Genomic DNA, 24,699 nt, shown 5'->3' with positions numbered 1-24,699 from the left:
GGTGTGATGGCTTGGAAAGGAGCACCGTTCAGGGGACACTGGAAATGCTGGTCCCCCATGAGTGTGTCGTTGGTTTCATGGGGTCCGTGTGTGTCAGAGCTCAGTAAACTGCACACATTAAACACATGCTGTTTATCGCACGTCCATCGACCCTCAAAGAAGAGACCAGGAAAGGAGAAAGGACACGGATGAGCAATGAACATGTGGGCTGGTGTTCACACACTGTCCGGGACGTGGACAACAAAGCCACCACAAGTCCCCACGCCCGCGTGGCTGAGGTGAAGGGCCGGCACGGCCTGGCTCACGTTCCACACTGCGCAGCAACGTGAGGACCCGCTGCGGACATGCCGTGATCTCCAAGACACCACGTGTAGTGCAAACACAAGTATGTGTGTACACACACGTACTCACATGTATGCACCCACATTAAAAATGAAACAACAATAAAACCAAAGCTATGAAAACAACCACTGAAAGGAGAGGAAGAGAACAGAGTCGAACAGACAGGGAAAGAATCTGGACTTATCTGAATATATCTGGTTCTTCAGTTTTAACCTTGGAACCAGGTATGTTTCTACAAACTACAAAACAAAAATGTAAAACTCCTTAGAAAGGCCATCCCTAATAGAATGAACACTTCCCACCCCAAACTCTAAGAGCAGTACTGTCTCACCTGACACCAAACCCAGACGGAGTCACAAGGAAACGACAAGCCAGCCTCCCTCAGGAATGTAGATGCGAAAATCCTCCACGAAATACCAGCCAACAGAAGGCAGCAACACACGAAAAGGGTGACACACCACGACCAAGGGGGAGTCATTCCAGGAATGCAAGGTTGGTTTAACACTGGAAAAATCAATATATGACATCTCAACATATCAACAAAGTAACAAACCAAAACCACACGATCGTTTCAATAGACACAGAAAAAGCATCTGACAAATACGATGTCCTTTCTTGATAAAAACACTCAATAAAGTAGGACTAGAAAGGAACGTCCTCAAGCCAATAAGGGGCAGCTATGAAAACCCCACAGGCGACCTCATGCTCAGTGCTCACTGACTGCATCCCTGCCCCGCGAGACCGGGAACAAAACAAGACTGCCCACACCTGCCCTCTGCCCACCACTGGGCTGGGGGTTCCAAGGGAGCCGTGACACAAGACAGACACACAAAGGCACCCGCTCTGCGGAGGAGGCAGCAAAACGACTTCTGCTCACACATGACGTGATCACGGACATACGGAACGTGGACGAACACACTACAAAGTAACAGAACTAACAAATGAGTGCAGAAGGGCGGCAGGGTGCCAGACCAACATATGAAAAACAACTGTAGTTGTAAACACCTGTGGTGAACACCCTGAAAATAAAATTCGGAAAACAACTCCATTTATAACAGCAACGGAAAAAAATACTTTGCAACAAATTTAACAAAAGACGTGCAAAACTCCTATGTGACAAGTACAAAACCTTGTTTGAAAGAAGCTAAAGATGTAAACAAGTGGAAGGCATCCAGGTCCGTGCACCAGCGGACGTAGGCCGGGGAGGGTGCACCACCCCCAAGTGATGTCGGGAGTGAACGCAGCCCCCCCTTCAGAATCCGGCCGCCATCTCTGTAGAGAGTGGCAAGCGGATCCTAAAACCCCACAGAACCGCAGGGGCCCCAACGGCCCAAACAACTGGCAGAACACAGTCGGGGCACTGCCCCTTCCCGACTGCAGAAGACAGCCTGAGCCGCAGTGACGGAGCCACGTGCTGCAGGAGGGACACAGAAACCCGGCCCGGATCAGAGCCCTGTGACACCCGCCCTGGAGGGGCACCAATGTTCACCAAGGGGCAAGACACTCCCTGGGGAAGGGGCAGTGTCTTCAGCAAATGGTGCCGGAGGATGGGATTTCCATGTACACAGAATGACGCTGGACCCCTAGGTATAAAAATGGACTCAACGTGGATCAAAGAGTGAGACACAGGAGCTAATCCTGTAACTCAGAAAAAACCACAGTGTTCATGACCTGGGATATGGCCATGACTTGTGGGCTACGATCCCAAAAGCACTGGCAACAGATAAAAAATGACCTAAAGTGAAGTTCACCAAGTTAAAAACTTGCATGCATTAAACAACACTGTCACAAAAGTGAAAAAAACAACACAGAGAATAGGAAAAAATAGCTGTACACCACATATACGACAATGGGCTTGTATCTGGAATTCAACAACGTGACAAATACCCCACTTTAAAATGGGCTACAGATCTACACGGACATGTCTCCAAAGAAGACGCACGATGGCCAATCAGCACATGGAAAGATGGCCCTGTCAGTAGTCCTCACAGAGAGGCCAATGAAAGCGCAGTGACATGCCACCCGACGCTAGGCTGGGACGTCTGCAACGGGAAAGACGGGAAAGACGGCGTGGGCAGGGAGCGCGTGCAGGATGGGTCCCGCCGGGCCCTGCTGGGGGGGCTGCCGGTGGTGCATGGTGGTGCAGAGCAGCCGGGGCCTCAGCAGGCTCAGCAGTGGGACACTGGGCCCAGCAACTGCGCTGCTGGGTGTACACGGCCCAGAAACGCAAACATGTCCACAGACACTGCACGTGGGTGTTCACGGCAGCCCACGGGTGGAACCAGCAAACACACTTCAGTGGATGAGACACAGAAAGAACAGTAAGAGCAGGGAGGTCCTGACCCGAAAGCATGCTGAGTGGGACCACCAGACACAAACAGCACTTAGCGTGACACCCCACATGTGTGAGACGTGCACAGCAGGCAGGGCTAGCAGTTTCCTGAGAGGGATCCAAGCACCGTGGGGTGGCAGCCACAGGGTGCAGGGCTGCTTGTGCAGGTGGCCACACGAGCTACAGTGATGGCTGCACAACTCCTCTGAAAACGCCAAGGCCACTGAGCTGTGCCCTTTAAGGGGGCAGCTGTGTGGCTGGGCATTTTGTCCCAATAAAGCTGCTACAGAAAGAAAAAGGGCCACCCCTAAACATGGAAAGCAGGAGGACGCACGTGCGGTTAGTGAGCACACACGGCAGGAGAGCCTTCTCAGGATGGACACGGGGTCAGCATGCAGACCAGAGAGAAGGTGGACAGGAGGTGGGGAGGAGGGGGGAAGGGGGAGGGGGAGGGGAGGGGGAAGGAGAGAGGGGGAGGGGAGGAGAGAGAGAGGGCAGAGCACGCCCCGTGGCACTGCAGGCAAAGGGCAGGCAGGAGCAATCCACGCAGGAAGCCCGAAAGGCAAAGTCAGAATCGCTTTCTGAAGCAGGTGGCCCACAGGCAGGGCGGGCCGGGCAGGGGGTGGGCCGTGCCCAGCAATCAGCCAGGAGGGCCCGGGCACTGGAGGGGAGGTGGGCAGGACCCCTCACATGCTGCTGTGGGCTCTTCCTGGCAAATCCGACTGTTTCAGGCCAGGTGAGAACGGCCTGGGCCCCAGGGCTGCACCTCTAGGGTGACCGTAGACAAAGGCAGGGGACACAGGTCCCTGGTGGCACAAACAGCAGGGGACATGGTGTGTTCCGCTCAGACAGAGCAGACGGCACTGCGTCCGCACATGCCAACGTGGGTTATCAGGAAACACGCTGTTGGGAGCAGAAGCCACGCTGCCCGACGACGCGCGCAGTGTGGCAGCATTTCGGGGCAGCTCAGTCACATGCGGGCGCCGTCACACTCCCAGCACCTGGGCGCTGACACAGGCGGCTGCGACCTCTAACACGGAGGCGAAAGCACACAGGGCCTGTCTGCTGAGAGCAGGAGCCTGGCCGCCAGCCGTGAGCACGCCGCTCGCTCAGGGGACACGCACGCACCTTGGCCACGCGGCCCATGTCCTCCATGGTGGCCCTCTCATGCGGGAACTGGGCGAAGGTCCCCTCGATCCTGGCGATGACGGCGTCTGTGCTCACGGCGCCCTGTGGCCGGCCTCGGGGGAAGTAGAACGCGGGGATGCTGTGGCTGGCGGCAGGCGGCAGGGGCTCTTCCTTCTTCGTCCCAACCTGAGAAGGAAGGCAGGGGACAGCTCCGTGAGGTCTCGGGGGCGCTGGGGACGGCCTCTGCACTCGTGCGGGAGGAGGGTCCCACACCCGGCGAGCAGGAACGCACCGAGCCCGCCCGCCCTGAATCTGGACGCGGAACTCTGGACAGTCCCTGCGGGCCGACGTGTCACGAGCCCCCCACACACGGGGTCACACACCATGCTGTGCCTCTGGCGACTGCTGACATGCACGGCTGGGCCCCCTGCCTCGGGCGGGACCCCAGCACAGCCATCGGGGGCAGGGTCCCCTGGGGCCTGGCAGAGTCAGCGCAGGGCCCGGGGACGGGCAGGTGCCCGTGGCGGGACAGGGATGCTCGTGTGGAACTCACACCTGTACCCGCGGGTCCCACCCCCGCACGTCTGACAGCTGCACACGTGCCCACCCACCCCCGCCTGCGCACGGCCCTCCCAGGAAGGGTCTGGGCCTGCGTCTCACTCTCACAAGCGCGTGGCACATCCTGTGCAATGAATGGAGTGGGACAGGGCCCGGTGTGGCCAGAGCCACCCAGACCCAGAGCCGACCCCGTTCCAGGGTCTAACTCCGAGCTGGGAGACCTGCCGCACCTCAGACACAAGTGGAGTCAGGACGCCCGCCCGGGGACGTGCCGCCTGCGCTCACCGGCTGGTCGGGCTGACTTACAGGTCAGAGGGTGCTTTGTAGACAAAACAGGGTTGTGCTTTAAAACTGCAGAGTAGAAGTACTGTTACGGAACGCCTGCTGAAAGCTCGCCACAAGAGGGGCACCAGCGGGTCTGAGGGCTCTGATAGGGGTGGGGGGTGGGGATACGCACCAAGGCTCCTTTGTGGCCGCGCTCAATGAGCCGCTGTCCCGGCACTGTGGGCCCTGGCTCCCAGGGGACACAAGTGTCTCTGTGCTGACCTCTGGGTGCCAGAAACAGCTGCCCTGAGCCGCAGCTCACAGATGGCCACCGAGAACCATGCATCCAGTCGTCCCCGACTGGCAGTGACGGGGAAGCACCACCCAGCCTGTGGACACAACTGCAGTCCACACCCTGCATTCTGTACACTTGGGGACACGAAGCCACGACCTGACGTGGCAGACACAGCCCAAGGTCCTCGCAGTAACAGCTGGAGGAAGGGGTGAAGAAGGATGCCGGAGGCCAGGGGGGACCGACGGGGGCTGGAGGGTCACCAGACGACCAGAGGACATGGCCTGAGAGGGACACGGTCCCCCCACAAGGTCTGGGGACCTCAGTGCACAGGGCCCGACAGGCCCCTGGGGAACCAGCAGACCGATGGGCGTGCAGGGGACACACACTGGACACACAGGCATTCACAGGCCCGCATGGTGGAGAGCACGCTATGGCTCACACCTGTAGGGACACACAGCACAGGAGGGCCCAAGGACACAGCTGCCCCAGCAGGGTCCCCGCAACGAATCCCAGGGCTCACACGTCCCAATCGCCCTTCCTGTCCCAGCCGCCCTTCCTGACGCAGGGACGCCCAGCCTCACACCCACAGGGGCCGCAGCGCAGCGCCAACCAGCACTTTCCACTGATACGGTCTGTTCCGCGCCCTCTGCTGCGTGCACGGAGCTGCGGGAACCTGCGCGGGGCTTCAGGATCCCGCCCCGCCCCCGGGGCCCCGATATAGGGCCTGGGGCAGCCTCCTCGCCCCATCTCAGGGACAGGCCTGTATCCTAGGACATCAGGACGCGCACCTGGCCGGCCCATCAGGCCCTTTCCCCGCAGGATGACGGACGACGGCACGCTGCTGGGTCCCCCATGCCAACCCCAAAAGGGCGGGCTGTCCCGGAGACGCCCTGCACGCAGCATGCCACGACCCACGCTGCCCCCTTCTGTGCAGACGTGTGGACACTTCCTGCTCATCGGCCACAGAACAACGGCTCCAGAAACTCAGTGCCACTCGCGAGGAAAACCCCGCGTGTCTGCGCACACGCCCCGGGCTCGCGGCGTCTTTACCACCAGCAACACAGGTTAGAAAGCGCGGCGAGGGTGGCAGGCTGGGCCCTGCGCCCCCGGAGCTCGGCCCAGGGGACAAGGCACACTCTTTGCGCCTCGGTGACCTCGCAGTGAAACGGCCAGCAGCTCCCACGTGCATCCCGGGCTGCGCAGCGCCACGTGAGCGCGCCGTCCGGTCGCCGTGACCACGCGCGCACCTCCCGGGTGAGCCGTCCCCGCAACCGGCTGCGGTCACTGCAAGGCGAGCCGACGGCGAGAAGCCCCGCTCACCCCAACCGGGAACCGGAACATGAGGAGGCCGGTCTCTGACGATCTGTGAGCCGTAGCGCAGGCATGGGCACGCGTGGGGCGTGTCCGCGCGTCCCGCGGCCTGCAGTTCTCGCGGGAATTCCCGCCCACAGCCCACGAGAGCGCGCTCCCCTCCGGCCAGTAGCCCCGCGCGTTCCACCCTCAGGGGCACACACTGCGTTCCCTCATTTGGCACCACCTTCCCGGGACTGGGGTTGGGCGCCCAGCGTTGGTTGCACAGGCGGTCACGCTTCCTGTGCGTTCTCCGCTCAGGTGCTGTGCCCAGCACTTGGGGTCTTTTTCTTCCCAATCTCCAAGGCACCATAAATGTTCACCGTGGGGACTTTGGTGCTCTGCCCCGGGCACCACTGGCCTTTGTGCGTGGTTTGTGGTGTTTGTTGCCACGCTGGCATTTCAGTTCTGAGCCACCTTTTCTGTGTCCTTTCTCTGACAACGACCACACGATGTGGGAGCTACGGGAAACGGAACCTCAGCCGAGCTCCGTGCTCGCAAACCGGTGGCACTGGGCACTGCTGGGGACGAGGGCTGAACTTGGTTTGGCGACCAGCGGACCCTGCTGGGCTGAGAGGCGTCTGAGACCAGGGGAGGCGCACACCTGGGGAGGGAGACTTGCAGGCCGTGAGAGACGGGGAGGGCCAGCTCCAAGGGGGACGGATGCCGCCGTCTCGGGCTCAGCCCTGTTTCAGGGAGGAGAGATGCTGGACAGGCCACCAGGGGAGAGGGTTCAGCCTGGACACCAGGGTGTGGGAACCCCAAATCCTGGGCACAGACGCAGTACAGAGGAAACCCAGACCCCTGGAGGAGACGGGGAGGAGGAAGTGAGAAGATCGCCTGCCCCCACGGGGGAAGGTGACAGAGGAGGACACCTGCACAGGGGAGCGAAGTGGCCACGGGGTGACGGCCCGGGAGTGTGAGCGGCACACGCACAAGTGCAGGAGGCTTTGGCGGTGGTTTCCACAGGCCCCTGCAGAGATCCCTTTAGCCCCCCACCCCCCAGCGGGAGGCTGCCCCCCACGGGTGCCACATGTCCCTTCCCACCCCACCGTGGTGACCCACACCCCAACCTCCACACTGCTGCCCCTTCACAGAAACTCACCCAGGAGACCAGACAGCAGCAAACCCCGCTCACCACAAAGCTCCCCCACCTGTATCTGTACCCTCACTCCCGCCCAGTGCAGACTGGTAGTGGCTGGGAGCAGCAAGGTCGTGCAAGGAGAAACCCATCCTCATCTCAGGGCTCAAAACACTCCCCAAAGTCCTAAGGAAAGGAGCGGTTCACGGCCAGCAATCAGCAGACACACGTGGGAACAAGGCAGCGTGAGGGCCCGCCCGCCGGCAGACACGGAGCAGGATGGGGCCGCAAAGCCTGCAGGCTCTGGAGGGGCAGAACACAGACGCACACGCAGGACGACCGTGAGGCCCGCGCCCGACACACGGCAATGAGACTGGAGAACACCAGACAGATTTTCAGAAACAGCCAGAAAAAGAGGGGGGGGGCATAATCTTCAAAGGAGGAAACAGTCAGACCTGCAGGCAGCTTCTCCACAGAAACAGCAGATACCAGAAGCCAGAGAAAAACAGCTGCCAACCTACACCTCCACCACCGTCCCCTGAAGGTCAAGGGAGAGGGACACTGAGACCCTTTTAGATCAGGAAAAACCACAAAACCAAGAGCCAAACGACCACAGGAGTGAGCCCGCCATGAGCAGAGCATGTGCTGAGGAATGCGTGTCAGGCGGGGCAGGTGCCCCGGAGACGGAGGGAAGGGCCGGGAGGCTGGTGGAGCTGTGGGTCCACCCGGGCACACTGAGCGTGTCAGGCAGTCAGCACGCGTGACTGCAGTTCTGCGTAACACGCCTCTCAGACACGACAGCATAGAAATGAACGGGGCATGAGATGGGCGTGGTGAGGGTTTGGGGCTGCTGGTATTTTTAGAAAATTAAGGGGCTGACATTTCTGGGAGAAGCAGCGAGCTAGGAGCAAGGTAAACTGCAGCCTCGGAGAGGAAAAGATAAACAGGAGGCCAGAAAGGACCCGGCAAAAAGCAACACAAGACAGTGGATATAAACCAAAATGGGTCAAGAGGCGTAATAAATATCAATGGACTGAATGTTCTGGTTAAAAGACCAGCCCAGACTGGAAAGATAATATTTATTTATAGGAGACGCACCCAAGGACACACAGGACAGAAGAGACATAGCAGGGGATGGTGACAGCGGAAACGCCTCGCCCCTACACAGCCCCCACCGGTGCTGGGCGCCCAGGTCGCCACGGTGCCATGGCGCAAAGTGGGACGTGCTCTGTGGCAGTGGCCACGCTGGGCCAGGACGCTGGGGGCCGGCGTGTTATGGGCACTTTCCCCTGGGACGTTTCAGCTCACGGTGGCCGGTCAGCACGCAGCCCATCTGTGTGGTGACGAGGCCCACAGAGGCGGCGGAAGGCTGGGCGTTACTGGGAAGGGACCGTCAGCACGTCCTGCTGGGGGTCGGGCGTGGAAACTGGGGACCTGAGCAGACGGCTGCAGCGCAGAGAACGTGCGGCTGCTGGGACCTGAGAGGCAGTGCAGGGAGGCCGAGCCCCGGTCCCCGGCACCCACACTGCTCAATGACAACAAAACAGGCCAGTGTGGACACGGGGGCTTTACAGGCTTAATCTCCAGGACGTAAATAGACCGCGGCCAGCACAGCTGCAGGACACATTCCTTCCCTGCGCACGGGGCACAGTTGGGAGCTGGCCACCTCCCGGCCGCGCCGGGCTCAGCAGATGGCACAGGAAGCCGACTCGTCGCCTGAGCGCCACGCGATGGCACTGGACATCAGCGACGACAGCAAGAGGACCAGGAATGTGCGCGTGGCAGGCGGGGCTCAGCCGCTTACGAAGGGAAGACACGAGGCGCTTGGTGTCGGGAGCGCGGCCCCCAGGGCTCACGCACGGCCGCCCCGCGAGGCGTGTCACCAGGGCAATGATGAAGACACCTGCCTCGCACACGGCCAGGTCCTCTGCGGCGGGCGCGGCCACACCAACGTCCCGGAAACCCAGCTGTGCCCTGGGCCTGCGGCACAATGCGGCTGCACCCCAGCTCCACCAGCAACAAAGCCGTCGTGTGAACCCACGCCGTGTCTTCATGGCGAGTCCGGGCCCAGGGCGCAGACGAGCTCCGCGTGGAATCAGTCCAGGGGGTGCCCCCAGGTGCAGCCGGAGGGAGTGGCGTGGGAGGGGCACCTGTGTCCGCAGCCTCCTGGAGGGACATCCTGGGGTCCCGGGGCTCGCACCAGGGGGTGTTCAGGGCCCCCCTTGCATGGCATGGAGACCCGGCTGGGCCTGGGACCTCGCTCGATGTCCCGACGGCCAGAAGCAGGAGGGTGGGCGGTCCCCACACGGAGGAGAGGTCAGCTCCATGTCCACGGCAGTCACGGGGGATGGCCCCTGAGCTCCCCACAGGAGGCTGCACCCGAGCAAGGTGACAGAGTGGAGCCGGGAAGTGGAGGCTGTGTCCCGTGTGCACAGCGAGTCCTCGCTCCCGGGGGCGGGGCGGTCAGTGTCCTGCGCGGGTGGGGGCAGCAGCGCCGCCAACTGGGCCAGACGAGGTCTGAGGGACACTGCAGAGCTGGGCACGACAGTCTCGGGGCTCAGCGTGTGCAGGCGCCAGGGTCCCCAGGCAGGACGGGTGGGCAGCAGACACGGCAGTGGGGCAGCTCCCGGAGCCAGGGCAGCACAGACACACCTGGCTACAGGCACCTGTCACACCTGAAGGACTGTCCCCACCATCTCCCGCTTCGCCCACTGTCCCCACTCTGCCCCACTCTGCCACCCGCATTTGCGACCCACCCAAGGCCACGTGCCGAGTCCACACTCAGACCTCCTGGGGGTAAAGGAAAGAGGCCAGGCGAGTTTCCTCCCGCCCTAACTCCCCCATGGAAAGGCTCTCTCTGATTCACCCCTGCACCGCAGGGCACAGTCTACAGCACACACTGTTGTCTCTCCTGAGAAACATTGTTGAAACACATTTTTCTGTAACGAGAAATGACTTCCTGTGAAAGAAATTCACAAAATTTGTTTCCCAAACAGTGAACTTTGTGTAAGACACACAGGCTTCCGAAAGCAATCCAGACTTTCACGAATCAGTTCTGGGGTTGCCGGGAACCCCTGGACATGAAGTGACAGGAGTGAGGTGGACGGGACACCCTAGCGGCCGTTTGCAGGGAATTAACCACCCAGCGTCCACCTTCCTGTCGTCTAACCCAGAATCATCCTGCTGCTGATTCCACTTTCCAGGTCTCCAAATTAAGGTGGGTTTAAACAGACTTTCCTTAAAAACAAGCACTAAACAGGCAGCTGCAACCCCCTTGCAGACAACATGTGGGAGACGGGAAGCCAGAAGACAGACAGAAAGAACTCAGAAGTCCTGCAAAAACTGAAATGTCATCCTAGAAAACATTCTGCTTCAAATACGGGTGCAAAGCAGGTCTCTCGCCCCCAAACAGGACGGTCTGTATTGATGGATCTTTTTTTAGGCCACGAGATTACATTGATTCCTTGCAGAGAAAACTGGCAAGCGTCACATGTGGCAAAGTCTGTAAAGCGAGATAGGAGGCACTTGGGAGGCAGCGTGAGGCCTGCTCCAGGCCCCGCACCCTGCACGGGACCCACCCAAGGGGAAGGGCAGGGGAGGGGGACATTCCGTGGCCACGGAGACCTCCACTTGCAAAGCACTGCAGAGTGGGCATGGGAAGTCCCTACTTTCAAATTACACGGTCTGCTCAAACGAAGTCTACACGCAGACACGAGGGGCAGTTTTGCTGAGCGCGTCTGAGAATCAAGAGGAAGCTGAAAAGCCAGCTAGTCACTAACACCGCCGAACGGTGAGCTCCAGCGCGCACGGCGTGTATCTCAGCAAAGCCCTTTGGGAAGCACACCCGCTCCTCGCATGCCACCCATTCATGCCGGTCCAGTCAGGCGCCAGTGCCACACACAGTGGGGCCGGCTGGGGCATCAGCACACAGAATGCACCCCGGCCCAGGCACGCCAGGGAGTGCCACAGACATCTCTGCATGGCCGGCCGGCACGCTCACCGGGAAGGCCCAGTGTTTCTGCAGGCCCAGCTCCCCTGCCGCGTCCCGGCTCTGCAGACCCCGGGCCCACCCCACTGCTGTGCTGTGCACTGGGGGCAGCAGTCGCTGACACTCCAGGAAAGGAGACTGAAGGGAGTGCTCCTCTGAAGAACTTTCCGGAGCAAACTCCCCAGGCCGCAGGGCACACCTGGCTCCCCACAGGGACAAACACGCACCCCCAGTGTGCGCCCCCCCCCAGCTCCCACCTCACAGGGACCCGGCAGGGCCAGGAGGGAGCCCCCACCACAGACACACAGCCGCCGCCCGCCCAGCACCTGCTGGAAAGCCTTCAGCCTCTTCTTGAACCTGGAGGGCAGCACGAAGTCGCAGCCGCGGGCCAGCGCGGCCAGCTCCTGCCTTAGGTCCGGGTCCTGGCGCAGGGACAGCTCCCGGAGCCGCATGTCGGCTCGCATGGGCCGTGGGCCCCCGGGCACGGCGCTTGCTCACGGGGTGGGCCTGTGGGGCCTCGGGCTGGGGCGGCAGCTGTGCCCGGACGGTCAGCGTGCAGGGCTGAGCCGGCTCAGCGAGCTCCGTGCCGGGCAGGCCAGGCGCTCTGGGGGCCGGCCCTGGGCCACTCACATTCCACAGGCTGAGGAGGACACATGGCCGAGGGTGGGGGAAGGCAGCAGGAGCTGAGCAGAGCTGAGCGGGCAGCCGGTGGGGCGGGCAGGCGGGCGGGAGCCCCGCGGCCACAACTCCCAGAACTGCTCTCTAATGCGGGCAGCGCAGACGCAGCTCGGAAGGCTCAGACCCGGGCAGAGCGAGGAAGCAGGAGAGATGACCTGGGGACACTGCCGCCGGCCGTTCTCTGGAGGGAGGGGACAAAGGCAGGCTCCAGAGAAGTGAAGTGTGTCCAGCACAAAACGGAACCTGTCACAGAGCTGGCTGTCCTGGGCCCAGGGCCCGGATGAGTCCACAGCAGCTGCTCCCTCCCCAAAAACACAGCCCAAAGGGGGGTCTGCGGCCCCACCCCTCTCCTGCCACTTTCAGAGTTGGGAAAATATATTGAAACTGCCAAAGGCACACGGACGTTTTCCTTTCAAAAATCGGGGAGGGACTTAGTCAGGACTTTATAGCATGCGAGCCACTCGATCCAGCGAGCAGCTTTAGAGAACGTGGAATGTGACCTGGTGAGTGTGAAGCTGCCCAGAGGGGGCGGAGGGAAGCAGGTGGACCAGGCCTGCAATGCGGATGAGCTCACCCCCAGCCGCCCCCACCCTCCCCACCAGGAAGGAAAGAGGGCTGTGGGGGCTGCAGCGCTCGGCCCACGTTGGGCACTGCTGGCCCAAAGCCCCCAGAGGTCCGGCCTCAAGAGTCTGAGCCCGTTTCCGGAAGACTCTCTCAGAAGTAAGCGGCAAGTTAGCACACACGCAGCTGCAGAGCAGAACCTTGGGCTCAGCCTGCACCCACTGAAGTGGCACAAAAATCCTGGAGGATACGAGACGGGGGAGACTGCCCACGCCCACCCAGAAAGCAGCCTCCGGGGCTGGGCATGCGCTGTGCGTGGGGCTCTGCTCTGCAGCCAAGGACAGCGGGGCTGCCCTGAGTTGGGGCAGAAACACGAGTATTAAGTGGGGATTACGTTCGGGGCGACGGGCCAGCTCACAGGACACTGTCCCAGGCCGTCCTGCCTCCCAAGGGGAAAGGCGGCCCTGGGGGGTCTGATTCTGTGAGGAAGCTGCCTGGTGGCCCTCTGGGCAGTGCCTCACTGGGCCCCTGACGGCACGAGCCTCAAGACTCCATCTGGGGTCCCACACCCTGGAGCTCTAGGGGGTCTGCTCACCCCACTGCCCCCAGGAAGCCTCTTCCCATCTGAACCATCGGTGCTGTCACTCGTCTGAGTAACACGCCCTAAGGGGACGGGCCTCTCCTGTCCTCCCCCTGTCACCCCCCACCCCCAGGTTTATCACTGAGTGCCCACCACATGTCAGGCATAGCAGCCACATGCACAGAAAAGGCCGAGTGTCATGCCGAGTGCAGCCCAACGCACAGTGCGTACGCAGTGCTTGCTTAAGAAAGCAAACTGGGAAACACAGGAGTCCTGAGAACACGCAGGGAAAGACCCTGAGCGGCCCCAACGGGACTGAGGGCCTGCACTCCACACGCAGCCTGTCCTGAACCAGGCCTCACAAGGAGCCAGACGGGTCTTTCCCTCCCAGTGTAGAGCTGCGTCCCCACCCATCCCCTAAGTCACAGGACCTCAGGGACCACTCATCAGCCCCCTGAAATCCCAGGACCCCAGGGGCCACTCGTCAGCCCCCCAAAACCACAGTACCCCAGGGGCCACTCGTCAGCCCCCGAAATCCCAGGACCCCAGGGGCCACTCGTCAGCCCCTGAAATCCCAGGACCCCAGAGGCCACTCATCAGCCCCCGAAATCCCAGGACCCCAGGGGCCACTCGTCAGCCCCCGAAATCCCAGGACCCCAGGGGCCACTCGTCAGCCCCCCCTAAATCACAGGACCCCAGGTCTCAACCACACTCTCCCCTGTCTCCCGACAGGTAGATACTACCTGTCTTTCCCTGCCCTGGGAACACAGACATCCACGAAATGACTGACCCCTGGTCACGCATCCAAAGCCCAGACTGCACCCACCTTTGCCTCTGTCTCCCTTTCTAGCACTTTCCCCAGCAGCTTCAGGCTGCGGAAAGCGCGGGTTTCCCACCACACACCCCACAGCCCACCGCCCGCTGCCCCTCCCGCCAGCCGCCTCCCTTACCCCCCAGGATGGCGCCTACACGGCTACTAACCCAGTCCGTGTCCCTCACTGGCGCTCGCTCTTGGCTCTTGGCTCTTGGCTTGTGCTCCCTGGGTTTGGACACACGAACCCTGACGTGACATCACCCACCGTAACAGTTATGTACAGAGCGTGTTCAGGGCCCTAAACATCCCCTGTGGCCCCCCCCCGCACCCCCCCAGCAACCACCGTTCATGTCCGGCTCCCCACTTGGGCCTTTCCCAGCACCTGGCCTAGTTGGGCTCATAGAGGACGCAGCCTCAGACGGCGTTTCTCTCTCTTCCTTCAACCTCCCCACCATCTAAGCACCCCTACCGCTCCCAAACTCGCATGGGGCGCCGCGTCCTGTGTTCTCTCTGCCAGGTCCCCTGTGGGCCCTAACCCACCTTCCTTTCCTCCCACGTCTGACTGTCCTCTGGGATTCCGAGGTCTGACCCCCTTGGAGTTGTCCAGACAGACGGGCCAGGGGCAGGCTGTGAAGTGACCAGAGCACGGGGCAGGGGAGCCAAACCCCACGCGCCCGTCCGTGCAGCTGTGTGCTGCCAGCAGGTGAGACCACACTCCCCCACTGCAACGCACTTTCTCTAGGGTTAGTGTTTGTTTCCAAGTCACATGCACCCACACGTGTACCCACTGCAGTGCTCAGGGGTGTCTACAGGTGAAACAAAGCTCAAGACGGACCTAAAACCGACCGAGCTGTTCCATTAAACTCTGGCCAGAAACCAGAAATTTGGATGCAAACAGAAAGAAGCCTGCCATTCATGTGTCCCCTCTTGACGGACTTTGGGGAAAGGTTACCAGTTCTGCAAACTCGCAAAGGTAATTTAAGAGCGGGAAGCAGAGGGAAGGCAGGGAGGCACCCTGACTCCCCGCTTTCTGAGTGAGTTTTAAAAATGTTTTCCCACGAGCCACTGGAAACCCTCAGGACAACGCAGGAGGCACGTACATTACCGCTGACAAAGGGGGACACTGAGGCACACACGTGAAGTCCCCTAGTCACACGGCCACTAGGGGACGGAGCGGGCCTGGGGCAGGCAGGTGGCGAGCCTGGACCCAGACTCCCCAGGTGGAGAACGCCGTAGCCCCTGCGGCAGCCACTCTCAAAGCTACACACGTGGAAGCCTCCAGAAAGCAGGCATCACTAGTCCCCAAATCAGCTCAGATACCCGTGTAAAGAGGGTGGTATTTAGTCACATGCCGGGGTGGGGGTGGGGGCGAGGCCCCCAGAACAGGCCCTGGCTCTGCCCACATCCCCCTGCCCCGCTCAGGGAAAGCTCAGCGTTCCAGGCCCCACACTGCACGAGTGGACGGACACGTCACAGCCGCACGGAGAGCGCGCGGTTCTGAGGCAGCACACGTGGTTCTGCGGAGGAGTGCGTGGTTCCCAGCAGCCCGACTACCACCGCGCTTTCTGGGACCCACGAGTATTTCGCGTGTGTTAAGTTCCCGAAGGTCTCCTTCAGCACCGACGGGCACAGTGATGGTCGTGCCGAGAACGTGGTGTGAGGGCAGGAACTTAGGGACACTTGATCACACTGCTCTATGTCTGCGATTGGACTTCCAGGAAAGTATTTCCATAAGTGAAGGGGTAGCTCCCACTTGCAAACAAAACGGGGGAAATGACTAAAGTTACCACCCTACCTAATTTTTATAAAGCTTTTCAAGAAAGAAGAGTCACCGAGCTGGCACACGCCCCTCAGAAAGCAGAGAAAGGGGAAATTCCCAACTCAGTTTCTGAGACCAGTGCGGGCCTGACACCCAAGCAGAAGGCGTTACAGTAGAGAGCCCCGACGGACGCCCCGACCACGACACACGGATGTCACACACGTCAGTACACAGAGATGTCACACACGTATCACACATACACAGATGTCACACATATGCCAGCACACAGACAGGCACGGATGTCACACACACCAGCACACGGGCATATGGATGTCACACACATGTGAGCACGGAGACACACAGACGTCACACACACGGATGTCACACACGTACCTCTCACATGTCAGCACGCAGGACCCAGCCACAGCTAAAAGAGGTTATTAGCTATCATAACGGGGTTGATCCCAGTAAAACAGGTGGGGTGACACCCAACACTAATTGACAAAACACCGTGTTATTAACCACATGATCACAAAGCATTGGACAAGACTCAATACTTATTCTCGTGAAACATTCCCAACAAACTAGGAACATAAGGAAAGAAAAACTTCGCCAACCTCGTAAAGGGCACCTGTGAAACACCCTGTAACTACGATGGCTGTTGACGAGACCGGAAGCGTGCCCCCTGCGAGACGACAAAGTGACGATGTCGCTTCGTGTGCCCGGCAGGTCCCTGCCCAGCAATCGGGGCGGAAAAACAAATGGCAGCCATGCAGACCGGGGGGTGGGGTCGGGGGGGAAGAAGGGACCGCCTTATCACAGCCGTGCACCGCCAGCGGACAGGCGGGGAGGATGGCCGAGGTCAGCCGCTCACAGCAGCAGGGTCACAGTGCCACGTCCAGCGTTCCTGTGACGAGCAATGGAGACGTCAGCGAGCAGAGGGAGATGACGCCACGGCACCAGCAGCACCAGAGTGAAACGGCCAGGAGCCCGTGTGCCTGAGGAACCGTGCGATCTGCACGCCCACCAGGAGACACGCAGAGGACAATCGAGGACCTCAGTGAGTGACAGACACGCACGCTCCCAGCCAGGGGACTCGGCACTGCTGACAAGGCCGTTCTCCCCACGGACGCACAGACCGAGACAGTCGTCACAAAACCTCAGCGGACTTCTCCTGCACACACCGACAAGAAGACCCTAAGAAGTCTGTGGGATGCAAAGGACCCGAAAAGCGACTGCAGCCGTGAACGAAACAGGGGCCTCGTTTCCAGCTCACGGGCAAGTGGCAGAGCCCAAACGGTGACACGCCGGGGTAAGCACCGACGTCTGCTTGGCGGCTCAGAGAGCGTCCAGAAACCAACGCAGACATCTGTGGCAACTGGTTTTCAACGAGGGTGCCAACACAGCCAATGGGAAAAGAATAGTCATTTCAAAAAATGCCTATTTAGGTGATGGCTTACACGTTTGGGGACACAGAGAAAACCACCAGGAGGCTAGGTTTGTAACTTTTCTGCCTCACAAGCTTGCAGTAAGAACGGGGTCAGAGACCGGGGGACGTGGCAGACCCTGCACGTGATGGAGGAGCCACACACACACGTAAGGACGTCCAGCAACGCGATAAAATGAACAAGACGATGGGGGTGCAGGGCAGCATGACTCGCAGGGACGAGAGGGCAAAGCCACAGGGAGACGCCACTGCACGCCTCCTTCCACGCGGGGAAGGGGACGCCGAGGGGGCGAGCATGCGAGGGCACGACCTGGAACCCTCACGGGGGCCATGGGCATGTGACGTGGCATGGCCACCTTGGAAGACGCTGACGGTGTCTTACAAAGTTAAGTGCACATTTGCCGCAAAACCCAGCAATTCCACTTTCGTTATCTCTCTCAGAGAAATGGAAACACATGTCCACACACAGGCTTACAAGCGAATGTCGTCAGCAGGCTTATTCATGATAAGTCAAAACTGGAAACAGGCCCAGGACCCATCAACAGAGACGGAGACACGTGGTGCCTCCCCACACATGATGGAATCGGAAGGAATGAAAACTGCACCGAAAACCCTGGGCTTTCCGGTCTGTAACCTGCCCATAATGCAGCTGTTGGCTGCTGTTAAATCGGCTGTTGCTACAAACATCTCTGGCACGGTGCAGAGTTGCTAATAACACTGGCTGTGCCAGGCAACGCCTGGGTGGCTGCAGATGGGAGTCAGGTTGTGAGCTGAACGCTATGGGAAAACATGAACCATACGCGTGCTTTCCCGACAGCCAGCACGTCCCTGCGGGGGCTGTTTCTTTCCCGCTGCACAGGGCACTGAAGTGCGTGGCCCCAACAGGTAACAGTCGTTGTGCCGCCTCTCAAAGCTGGAGAGGTGACTGACGTCTCAGGGCTGGCACATTCCGCGGAGGAAGCCGGGGGCACGTCCCACTAGGGTGTCCGCCCAGGGCCTTGGCTATGGAAGCACCAGAGTCCTTGGGGACCCGGCCTGAATGAGGGCCCCCGTCAGTGAACATCCCCCCTGAAAGTGCAGGACCGGCAGGCGCCCCCGAGCCCCCTCCGCATGGAGCCCCCTGCTCCCCGCCTGTGTCTCCCACCCCAGGTGGGCGTGCTGGCCGGCCAAGGGGCGCCCTGCAGGAGGTGGGGGTGACCAGGGCTGACTGGGAAAGGCCTGCCAAGGGGAGCCCTGCAGGAGGTGGGGGTGACCAGGGCTGACTGGGAAAGGCCTGCCAAGGGGCGCCCTGCAGGAGGTGGGGGTGACCAGGGCTGACTGGGAAAGGCCTGCCAAGGGGAGCTCTGCACTTCACTTGGATGCGGGTCACAGGGGATGCACTTTGTACAAACGGAAGGCCAGGTGCCAACCAGCACAAAGATCACGACTGGCTGTGTGCACTGTGCAGGTCTGAAGGGAACGTGCTGTTGGCTCTCTGCGGTCTGCCTGTTTTGTTTCCACGCGCATCCTTGTAGAGCTGACCTGCCATGAACAATACCTCCAGGCCTCAGGGGGCTCACGCAGTCAAGGGTCAGGAGATACAACAATTCACCTTCAAGTGGAGCTGGGCTTTGTCACGGAAAAACATTTAAAGACCAAGTGGGTGGCCCCAAAATGAGACCTGAGCGATGCCAGTGGTGTGAATGCCACCTGCAGGAGGGAAAACTGTCACTGCTGCAGGGAGCTTTCTGAGCCCCGGCCCTGCCTCAGGCCAGGTTTCCTGAAGTGTGAGGTTGTGCACGCAGGTCAGGTGACAGGGCAGAGGCCCAGGGCTCAGGGATGGGTCCCAGACCAGCGTCTGCGGACCCACAAGCCGCCCCCTGGGCTTCTCCGGAGGGTGTAAGCCAAGCTGCCCCCAGGTCCACTCCCATTCCTCTCGGAGACTTACTTTCTGGAAGATGTTGCAGAGCCATTAGAAAGTGTCAGACAACCCCCAGCAACTGAGAGCCAAAGGGCTTCTGCTTGGACTGAGCTCCACCCCTGGAGGCCGGCCCACCTTGGCTGGGAAACTGTTAGACTCCGTGATATTACAAAGCATCATTTCGTGATATGTTAGTACCTAGACGCACACTGGCTCCCACGGAAACATTTCAAATGTTAGAAGCAAGTTGCAGTCACGTAGTCTAAGTGTACATACAATATGCACCAACTGTACCGTTTGCCCATGACACCCGGAGGCGACGTTTTATTACTGCAAAAGGACCCTGCATTACAGGGCAGAAAGCACCTGTCTCTTAATACACCGCCGTTCCGCTCTCACGATCGGAGACAAATTAGGGCTAAAACCTCTCCATTCAGGACTTAAGCCGAGTAGCAGGAACTGCCCGGAAGCGGCCGAGTAAAACCCACCCTGAAAACGCGAAACCAACTCCAGACTCACAGACCACGCGCGATTCCGTCAAGGACACAGTTTTTCACTATGTCGGGCTTTCTGGGGGGGACAATAAAAGACACAGGAGAAAGAAGAGACCGAGACTAAACGGGAGCGCGTCTGCGCGCCCACATGCCCGCCGGCCGTCGCCGTCGCCGCGCCACCCGTGCCCGCTGTGCGACCCGAGCCCCGCGCGCAGGCGGCGGCACAGGGAGTGACTTACTCCTCGCGTCCCTGCGGATCTGCGGGTCCCTCGCGCGTGCGGGCCAGTCCTGGAAGCAGAGGCCGCCCCCAGGGGCAGCGCGGGGGCCGCGGGGGCCGGGCCGGGGCCCAGGCTGCCGAAGCCGCCGGGCTCGCAGGCGGGCGCCGGGGCTGCGACAGGGCGGCCGGGCCGCCCCGCGTCTCCCGCGCCCACGTCGAAGCGCCCGGGCGCCCGGATGCGGCGCAGGCAGTCGTGCAGCGTGGCCTGCGTGCCGGGCTCGCTCAGCCAGCGCAGGAACAGCTCGTCCACCTTCATCTTCAGGACGGGCTGCAGCGCTTTGCCGGGCGGCATCTCCGCGGCTCGGGCCCGCCGCCGAGGCGCCCCCTCCGCCCGCACCGCTGTCTCCGGCCGCGGCGGCGTCCGGCCTCCGTGCACCCGGGCGGCGAGGGCACAGCAGCCGGCGGGGCGGCGAGGTCCGGGGAGGAGGCGGGGCCCGGCCCGGCGGGGACCCGGGTCCGGGGACGACGCGGCGCCCTCGCTTCAGGGGCTGCGCGGACTCGCAGGGCCCGGCGGCAGCGAACGACGCCGAAAGCCGCTCAAAGCAGCTTCAAAAGGGGCGCGCCGGCCGCGCTCGCAGAGAAAGTCGCCGACGTCGCGTGTCACCGAGGCGCGTGACGTCATCAGGCCGCGCACGGCGCCCTACGCCGCACGCACGCACGTCTCCCGCCCGCAGCGGTGGCGCGCAGCCGGTCCTTGGTGGGGCCGGAGGGTGTTTAGGGACCGGGGCGAAGGCGGGGACGGCGGAATGGCAGCCGCCCCACGCGAGTTTTCCTACTTTTAGGCTATTTAGGGGCGCGGCCCACGCCGCAGAGGCGACCGTAGGGGCCTAGGAGGTGCGAGCATGCGCGCTGCGTGCTCGCCGGGGCGGGCGGGGCGTAGGCCTGTCGGTCGAGCATGCGCAGTGTGTGCCCACCGGGGGCGCGCTGGGGGCGGGGCGGTGTGTGAGGGGAGGGATGAGGAGGTGGAGCATGCGCAGTACTTCCCCACCGAGCGCGAGCGCGTGCGCGTGCCCGCAGCGGGGGCCGGGAGCGAGCGCCAGAGCAGGGGCTGCCGTTTTTAGATAAAAGGGGCGAGTGCAGCCTGCAGGGACCCGGTGCACGCTCATTTTGTTTGTCAACCAATAACGATGGATTGGAGGCGCACAACCGCTTTAGACGCTGGCCTTTGAGCACGAGAAGGAGCTGCTTCTGTAATTGCGAAAATCATAAATTATTTTGAAGGCGGTGCAATTACTTAACATAACCTCTTGCCCTATAACTAGCTTATGTCAGGTTCTGCTTGTAACGGTCGGTCAATTACCCGCACGGCACACATGCGCCTCGTTATGTCTTGTTTTTTTTTTTTTTTTGGCGAAGAGTTCTTTTTTCTTTACATAATTTCATTAAAATTTCCACTTGGGTTTGCTCCCTTTCAGGACATAATTGCAAGGTCTTACGAGCTGGGAGCTCCTGCTTCTCAGCAGTGTAAATATAGCTAGGCTCACTACCTAACTCTTCCAACTGTGGTTGTATTTTGTGTGTATAAGGATTTCAAACTTTGTTTCGTGACTGGAGGTTGCAATTTGCATATCCTGGCCGCTGTGAGCAGACGTTCTGTGAAGATACTTCTATTACTTGGAAAGCAAACGCTTGTGTGTGTGATGCTGTCATTTCTGGAGCGAAGTAAACACGTTCACACACATCTCTGTTTGATTTTATCACATACAGACGTCTTGTCAAACAACAAATGGGCCTTTCACGCTGGGTCTTTCAATGAGCTGCCTGTCACTGTGCCATTCCTCAGTGTGGTTTGGAGGGGAGGGTGGGTTTGAGCCCCTGCACAAGACGGCTTTATACGCTGGCTGCGGGGGCACCGTGGGGAGGCGGGAGGTAGAGCCTGTGGGGCTGCCAACCGGACAGAAATAAACTGCAGGCCCGAAACACAATGCACCTTCAGTGTGCTGGCTCGGGGAGACCCTGCCCGCCGAGGACAAAGACGTGCTGTGGGACCTCAGGCCTGCAGGGCCTGAGATGTGTCCAGCCCACTCCGGCCCTAACAGGAGTCTGCAGATTGCAGAAACGGGAGCTCTGTGGGTTCCATCCAGGGTTGGCGGGAGGTCCTCAGGCCAGAAGGGGTTGGGCAGGGAGCAAGCAAGTGGAAGCAGTATTCCGGAGGACTCTGCAGGGCTGGAGGGCTGAGGAACAGCTGAGTGTTATCCAGGGGAGGTGGGAGGGAGGGCGGCCCCTCCCTTGGCCCACCTGAGCCAGCGGGCCTTCTGTGGTCCCAGGCCTGCAGCTTCAGCCCCACCTGCAACTGCTCAGAAATGCTGCTGTGCCACTCCACCCTCTCACTCTGAACCCCAACCTGCATTTCCACCTAAGCCCCAGGTAGTTGGCTGTCCCCCGGGCTTGAGAATTAAAAACGCCCCAGAGGAAGTGTCCTAAGGGCCCAGTGTTACTGGGCCTGGAGTGGATCCTAGGCTCCAAATCCATGGGGCCTGTGCAGCTAAAGATGAAAGAGTCACCGAGTTTATATGTGGCCCATATGTTAGCCTAAATGAGTTTTCTTTCCTAATCCTTGCCTTGCTCCTTGAAACAGAATCGCCACCAAGGTGCCTATGTTTGATAATTTCAAGTGATTTCATCTCCAAGTAGCTAACGAGGAGTTCGGTGAAATCTTGCTTCCCCGTCCTTTCCTGATTGGCAGCTGTTGGTTCCACCTATGCCTTCCATCTCCAATGCGTCCCTTCCTCCTTTTTATTTGCCTTGTTGGTGACTGGTTTCCTTTTCAACATTTGGTTTCGTTTGTGACTCAGTAAGCCTTCCTTTCTAAAGTGCAGGCTCTCGCTGCTTTCCCGTGCAGGGCCTTGTCCATTGCACAGCGCTGAATGGGCGCATGCAGCTGACCGGAACTCGCAGTCCATTAATGGAACACTGCATATTCCGGTATTGTCACCAAAACCGTTCCTTCTTCTGATCCAGTCCCCCCTGCACCCCTTCCCTTCCGGCACTCAGACAACCTAGGATGAAAAGCCGAGTGATTTTCCCTGATACGTTTCATTTCGAGACAGAACGGATGGATCAAATGGCCTTTGAAGGTTTTCTTCAGCCAAGACAGTTTTATGGCCTTATGAGCTATCGTTTTGCTGTAACCAGAGGAAAAAAGGTGGTGGTGGTGGTGGTGGTGGTGGTGGGGAATCCATTAAAATTTCCTATCTAAGCAGTAGCGTTTTAGGTAAAATGTCATATGCACCTGTAAATTTTAAAAAGAATGAATTTTATTTTGTTAGCACCCATTTTGAGAAGCTTTAGAAGAATGAGAGGTTAGAACAAAGCAGGAAAAACGAAGCTAACTTATAGCAGTTCTAACAAAACAAAAGAGAACTGAAAAATCCCAAATGCTAAAAAAAAAAAAAAAGAAATGATTGGAGAGTACTCAAATTTGTTCTTTTATCCACAGGAGAGAGTTTTATGTATGCATGTGTTTTTTGTGTGTGTATATAGTCTTTTTTTCTCTATTTATAATGAACCCTTTCAGACATTCACTCATTTTCTCGATTCAACATCCCAGCATTAAACACTAACTGGTGGGGGCTCAAGAGTTCAGAGGTCATGGGGCCTTGTGGGTCCCCTGTCTTCTAAATGACCGATGACTGCTACTCCTTTTTTGGTTGTTTCTGTCCAGCTATCAGCCGAATGCTTGTCATTAGCTGTAACTTCTTGCCATCAGCTTGCCTGCCTCTCTCAGTCTTTTCTCTTTTAATTTACCTACAATTTATGTATTATGCTGGAGTGCAGCATAATTAAACAGGTTAGTATTGGGTCTTCTGAGTGTGTGCTGGTGCCTGAGGATATAGATGAATAAAACAGTTCATGATCTCAAAGATTGCGAAGTCTAACGGGGTGGGTGAGGGGAATTATGTAAGAAGCTAATTCAGTGTGCAATTCTACAGTACGACGTGAGGTCATGGTAGTAAAACAAACATGGGAGGGAGGAAAGAGAAGCCTCGTAGGGGTGGCACTAAGTGGAGTTTTCAAGGATGATTCATACTGGAAAGCAGAATGCATGTGAGGAACTCACAAGAAATGAATCTAGGAAGATAGACGTTCTGTTGTCAGGGGTTTCGGGGCCAGGCGAAGACGCCTGAACTTTCTCATGTATGACACATTAACTTAGGAGCTGCAAAACTAAGCTTGATCCATGTTATGTGGTGGGGGAAACGCTTGGTGAAAGCATTGCTTGCGATAATCTGGGAGACAGAAGATGTGCCGAGGACACTTGTAGCTTTCGGAAAGGGCCTGAAATCACAACCATAGGCGGCTTGTCACTAGCTGCCTTTGCCAAGTTACGACACGAAGAGACATGTTCATAAAGAAAGGGCTAGTTTGCAAGCAGAATTTAGAGACACTCCAGACAGCTGGGAAATGGCATGGTTGCAAAAGGAGTCACAGGGTTTCTCATCCCATCAGAAGTGTGTCCATTCTGACACAGTCTTGGGGAAAAGACCCAATGGAGGTTGAACACCCTTTGTGAAGACGTCTGAAAGAATGAAGATGGACAAACAGGCTCCCTGAAAGATAAGCCCTATGTGCCCAGAGTCCCTGAAACTGAGTTTAGAGAGAAGGGCCCGCCCACATCAGCCAAGTCCCAGCCGTGCTACACATGCACGAGTGAGACAGAGTGATTCTAACTACTGGCTCTGGGGATGGTTGTCACGCACTGCTAGCTGACTGATACATAAAACGCAGAGCCTTTGAAGATTTTCAAGCCGGGGATTGAAAGGATCAAATCCATGTGAGGCATTTACCTGTGGCAGCCAGGAAGGAGAGCAACTCCAGGCTGGCATGAGAACCTGGATGATAAGTAGGACG

General features: G+C 59.2%; 1 protein-coding gene across 3 annotated transcripts in view; it reads right to left on the bottom strand.

Moving 5' to 3' along the window:
* The window catches only part of PPP2R3B (protein phosphatase 2 regulatory subunit B''beta), a 36,857-nt gene extending 16,387 nt beyond the window's left edge, over positions 1-20,470 (bottom strand). Inside the window, exons 1-2 of one of the 3 annotated variants that reach the window (XM_074323889.1) lie at positions 19,811-20,470; positions 3,803-3,988 (exon numbers count right to left, since the gene is read on the bottom strand). In XM_074323889.1, the coding sequence (XP_074179990.1) occupies positions 3,803-3,988; positions 19,811-20,140 (516 nt within the window). In that variant the 5' untranslated portion in view covers positions 20,141-20,470. Of the gene's footprint in view, positions 1-3,802; positions 3,989-11,664; positions 12,433-19,810 lie in introns of those variants that run through there. The other 2 variants (XM_074323891.1, XM_074323890.1) reach the window with 2 other exon arrangements.
* Between the last annotated feature and the right edge of the window lie 4,229 nt (positions 20,471-24,699).

The sequence above is a fragment of the Rhinolophus sinicus genome, chromosome X, assembly GCF_036562045.2.
Source record: "Rhinolophus sinicus isolate RSC01 chromosome X, ASM3656204v1, whole genome shotgun sequence".
Lineage (NCBI taxonomy): Eukaryota > Metazoa > Chordata > Mammalia > Chiroptera > Rhinolophidae > Rhinolophus > Rhinolophus sinicus.
Note: the sequence above shows the minus strand (reverse complement) of the source record. Positions and strands in the feature narration are given on the sequence as shown.